The sequence below is a fragment of the Eumetopias jubatus genome, unplaced genomic scaffold (assembly GCF_037043125.1).
Source record: "Eumetopias jubatus isolate StellerSeaLion01/CBP00866 unplaced genomic scaffold, mEumJub1_p1.0 scaffold_6, whole genome shotgun sequence".
In the NCBI taxonomy this organism is placed as follows: Eukaryota; Metazoa; Chordata; class Mammalia; order Carnivora; family Otariidae; genus Eumetopias; species Eumetopias jubatus.
The window spans coordinates 125,575,375-125,580,660 of record NW_028274812.1 but is presented as its reverse complement, the minus strand read 5'-3'; the positions used below and the strand labels follow the sequence as shown (position 1 = coordinate 125,580,660).

At 40.0% G+C, this 5,286-nt stretch overlaps 1 protein-coding gene across 1 annotated transcript; it reads left to right on the top strand.

Moving 5' to 3' along the window:
* Positions 1-769: 769 nt before the first annotated feature.
* On the top strand, positions 770-2,109 carry LOC114223877 (RNA-binding protein 34-like). Its single transcript, XM_028122885.2, is given in 2 exon segments — positions 770-1,946; positions 1,949-2,109. Coding segments are annotated over 2 exon segments (1,290 nt in total). The 5' UTR covers positions 770-793; the 3' UTR covers positions 2,086-2,109.
* Positions 2,110-5,286: the final 3,177 nt, after the last annotated feature.

Below are 5,286 nucleotides of genomic sequence, written 5' to 3'. Positions count from 1 at the left end.
TGAAGATGTGTCAATAGAAACATTCCAAATTGAAAAGCAAAGTGAAAAAAAAAAAAGAATGAAAGAAACAGAAGAAAATATCCTAGAACTGTGGGACAATTTTGAAAAGTATAACATGCATATAATGGGAATACCAGAAAAAAGAAGAAAATAACAGAAATATTTGAAGGAATAAGGGCTGAGAATTTTACAAAAATAATGATAAACATCAAACCACAGATCTAGGAAGCTCGGCGAACTATAAGCAGAAAAATTCAAAAACAACAACAACAAAAAATACTTAGGAATTCAACTGCAGAAAGAGCAAAAGAAAAAGAGAAAATCTTGAGAGAAGCCAGAGGGGAGAAAACAACTTATCTGTACAAGGACAAGGTTAAAAATTATTTCAGACTTATCTTCAGAAACTATGCAAGAGACCAAAACAGCAAAAAAGTAAATACCCATGAACCTGCAATTTTGTATCTAGCAAAATCTTCAAAAATGAAGGAGAAATAGACTTTCTAGACAACAAAAAAATGTGTCACTGATAGATCTGTCAAGAAATGTGAAAAGAAGCCTTTTATAGAGAAAGAAAATTATATACATCAGACACTTGGATCTACATAAAGAAAGAATCAGTGTTAGAGAAGGAATAAATGAATGGACTTTTTGGTTCCCTCTCCTGAGGCACTGGCACCATGTCTAGAACCTGGACCCCCACCTATGCTGAATAATACAGAGCACAATGGATTGTTATTTTAAAAAAGAAATAGAAGATTTGGCGCGTGCCGGCCGCTGTCTAGGAAGCCTGGAAATGAGACTGCCGTTGGAAGGGAAGAACAAACGGAAGAAAAAGGGAGGTGCGGAGGAAAGAGACGACCCAGACGACAGCGTTCGCGGGAATCTGACAGGAGACTATGTGGTTGGACAAGTCGCCAGCAGTTTGTTCCAGGGCAAGCGGCCCTCCAGAGACAGCACAGCTCGGCTGGCGTCCCTCTTCAGCTCTTTAGAGCCGCAGCCTCAACCCGTGTATGTGCCTGTGCCGAAAGAGACCACCAAAAAAAGGAAACGGGATGAGGAGGAAGAAAGTACATCCCAAATTCAGAGACCACTCTTGCAAGAACCTTTAAAAAAAACGAAAGCGAAGAAGAAACTTTCTGATGCAGACAAAAAGTTGGCACACAGGGAAAACGCTCTAGCAAGTGCTGATTTAGAAGAAGAAATTCATCAAAAACAGGAACAAAAAAGGAGTAATTCTCAATCTGGTATTAAAGTAGCAGATAAAAAAGTACCTGATGATGGAGATCACACAGTTGTAAATCAAAGAAAGAAAATTGAAATCAACCAAGAAGAGGAGAGATTAAAGAACGAGAGAACTGTGTTTGTTGGGAATTTGCCTGTCACATGTAACAAGAAGAAGCTGAAGTCATTTTTCAGAGAGTATGGACAAATAGAATCTGTACCATTTCGTTCTCTGATTCCAGCAGAGGGAACTTTGTCCAAAAAGTTGGCAGCAATAAAACGTAAAATTCATCCTGATCAGAAAAATATTAATGCTTATGTTGTGTTTAAGGATGAGAGCGCTGCTACAAAAGCATTGAAAAGAAATGGTGCCCAAATTGCAGATGGATTTCGTATTAGAGTTGATCTTGCATCTGAGACTTCATCTAGGGACAAGAGATCAGTATTTGTGGGGAATCTCCCGTACAAAGTTGAAGAATCTGTGGTTGAGGAGCACTTTTTGGACTGTGGGAGTATTGTAGCAGTAAGGATTGTGAGAGACCGAGCTACTGGAATCGGCAGAGGGTTTGGCTATGTGCTCTTTGAGAATACAGATGCTGTTCATCTTGCTCTGAAATTAAATAATTCTGAACTGATGGGAAGAAAACTCAGAGTCATGCGTTCTGTTAATAAAGAAAAATTAAAACCAAACTCAAATCCCAGTTTGAAGAATGTCAGTAAACCTAAGCAGGACTTAATTTTGCTTCAAAAAATGTAGGACCTTCTAAAAGTTTGTTTATTGGAGAAAAAGCTGTTATCATTAAGAAGAAAAAGAAAGGACAAAAGAAAATTGGACAAGCTAAGAAACAGAAAAAACAGAAGTAACCACCCGAAGATTATTTCGTTCCCACTGAGTACTGGTAATAAAAATATGGTAAACCCACAAAAAAAAAAAAAAAGAAATAGAAGATTTGCTTTTTCAGTCCACAGCTACAAGCTCTATATTTAAAGATATCAAAATGGACGTAGTGAGTTCTCTGTTTCATGGGAGAGAAGAATCTCCTCCAAATATTCTCAACAAAACTGCAACTAAGAAATGAAAATATGATGGTAGTGATCTCCCTCTCAGCCGTATATTAATGTATTGCATGTACTATGCCATATTAATGAAGCTGCATATTAATATTAATAATGTATTTATTGTGTATTATGCTACAGAACATTTTTTATAGCATTGTGATGCCATTATATTGTGGTTCCATTTTGAGACCAATTTTTCAGTTTTTTTAGGAAAAGAAATTGAATTATTTAAATATAGACATAAGCTCTTTAAAAAACAAGAATGGTTAGCTTTTCAAATTAGAAATGAAAAGGTCACTGAAGCATCCTACAGGTTTTAATTTCTAATAAAGTAAATATTGATGGGTATTACCCACAAAAACAAAAAAATCACTGGGGTCCCCATCCCCTTTTTTGAAAGAGTATAGTGTTCTTGAAACCAAGAGGTGAGGAAACCGCTGTGGATTATTCCCAGCTGTGACTGGTTCATTTTTTTGCTATGATCTCATAAGCAACAACTATTAGAGAATTCCAACCACCTGTTCAAGTACCTGGTTGGCCTAGGTTTTTTGTCCTTTTAACCTACAAAGCTCATTTTGGTGACCTGAGGAATCTGGACCACAGTTAGCTTTATCCCTCTTTGACTTTTGTCCATTTTATTTTTCTCTACTCTTGTTTTTCCTTTTCTGATTTTTTTCTCATTCTTTTTTTCTTTTCTTTTTATTTTTGTTTACTTTTTCTTTTTATTCTAATTTTTCTTTATTTTTGTTTTTTACTTTTTTATTCTTTGATTTTTATTTTTCTTACCTTTTTATCTTTCTCATCTCATTTTTTTCATTTTTTTCTTTATTATTTTGATTTTTTATATAGTTGGTTAGTATTTTGGTATTGCTATGTAGTTAGTATTGTTAGTATTCTTAATGTAGTTATCAGGTCACCATGCTGCAAGGCCTCTTGGCCACCTCTGCTGAAAAGGAAACCTATATTGACAACTATTGTCTCCTCTAGACCATCAGCCAGATCAGCTGTACTGAGATGAGGTTGATCTGGAGCATCCTGCCTGGAACAGGTGTCCATGAAGGTCATTAATAAGATCAGCAGAGGTCCTCCAGTGACTTTTCCTTGAAGTCCAGAGCACAATGGCCTTGAATCACCCCAATATCGTGAAACTATTTGAGGTGATTGATACCCAGGAAAGACTCCAGCTGGTCATGAAATATGCTAGTGAAGGAGAGATGGTTGATTACCCACTGTACCACAGCCACATGAAAGAAAGAGGCTTATAACAAATTCCTCCAGATAGTGTCTGCTGTGCATTGCTGCCACCAGGAGGGCATTGGCCACAGGCATCAAAGCCAGAGAACCTGCTTTTGGATGCTGACCTTAATGTCAAGGTCATGGACTTCGGCTTTGGCAACAAGTTTACCTGTGGTAACAAGGAAGATACCGTCTGTGGCAGTTCCCCTGATGCTTCCCCAGAGCTCTTTTGATGGCCCCACAGTGCGTATGTGGAGAGGTGTCATTTTCTATACAATGGTCACTGGGTCCCTGCCTTTTAATGGACAGAACTTCGGAGAGCTGTGGCAATGGATACTGAGAGAAATATGCCACATTCCCATTTACATGTTTGTGGAGTGTGAAAAATATGTTTAAGAAATTCTTATCTTTAACCCCAGTGACAGAGGCATGTTAGAGGAAATCATGAGGGACCCATGGATAAACATTGGTCATGAATAGGGACTGAGCCATTCTCTGACTATAAGGACACCCCACAGACTGAGTCAATGCTGTCCATGGACTACAAATAGGAAGAAATCCAGGACTCACTGATGGGCCTGAAGTATGACAAAATGATGACGACCTGTCACCTCCTGGGCTATAAGACACACCAGCTTGAGGGCTACACCATCACCATGAAGCCCTTGCTTCAGCTGATCCCACCAACAGCTGAGTCCCTCCTCCTCCTGTGAGGTAGAGCCTAAGATCTCTATTACCTCAAGGCCCCGGAGTTTCAGGAACCTGCTATTCCCATTTTGACTTTGTTCTCTAACACAGAAAATAAGTGCCATGAGGACTGGGAGTCAGGTGGAAGGCCAGCAGAACAGCCTCTGTGCCTGTCAGTCCCCTACCTGGCCTGGAGACCACCACCTGCTGCCCAGCCTCCCAGGTGGCCCCTCCTGTGACCTCATCCTCCACCCACAACACCGGCAGCAGTGGGAGAGCCCCCCAGAAAGAACCAACTGTCCCCAAAAGGAAACTCCCTCCACACCCGGCAGCATGGTCAGGACCCGCAGAATTTTCCTGAAGGTATGACCCCAGCCTCTCCCTCTGGCAAGAGCCAGGGCCAGCAGGGGGCCACTGGGAGTTTCCTTACCTTCATAGACAACTGTTTTTCAGGTCATCTGGAAGGACCCAGCCTGCCGCTCAAGACAGAGTGGAGCCCATCAAACATCCCGTGGTGGATGACAGAGGTGATAAAGAATGTCAGGTCAGGCTGTGCTCCCTGCACTTTACATGGAACACGAAGATCCTGAGCTCTATGGGGCCCAAAGATGAGGTGCAGGACATGGCCAGGTGCTGGACACATACAGCTACGGGTATAGGCTGTGCAATGTGTACGTGCTGCTGTGTGTGGGATCAGGAATGTTTTGTGGATGAGGCTGATTGGAGCTAAGGACTGAAGGATAGTTTCACCAGATACTGTAGTCTTACCCATTGTATTTCAGGTACTGATATGGAATGAGACTGTAATGACCAAAACAAATACAAGGGTTTACAGTCTGGAGCAAACATTCATCAAATAATCACATAAATAAATATAAATTTACATGGAAAGCTACCCAAATAACCTATAAGAAAATGGTGAGGTAAATTATAACCAGTTCTTTTAATTTAATGTTATGCAGTCATTGAAATTTATAGTTAAAGAATTGTATGATGATTTCAATAACACTGGGTGCATAAAAAGTAGGGTATAGTCCCTCCTTTATAAAAACAAATGGAAGTTTCCCTGTGCATAGGAAAGTT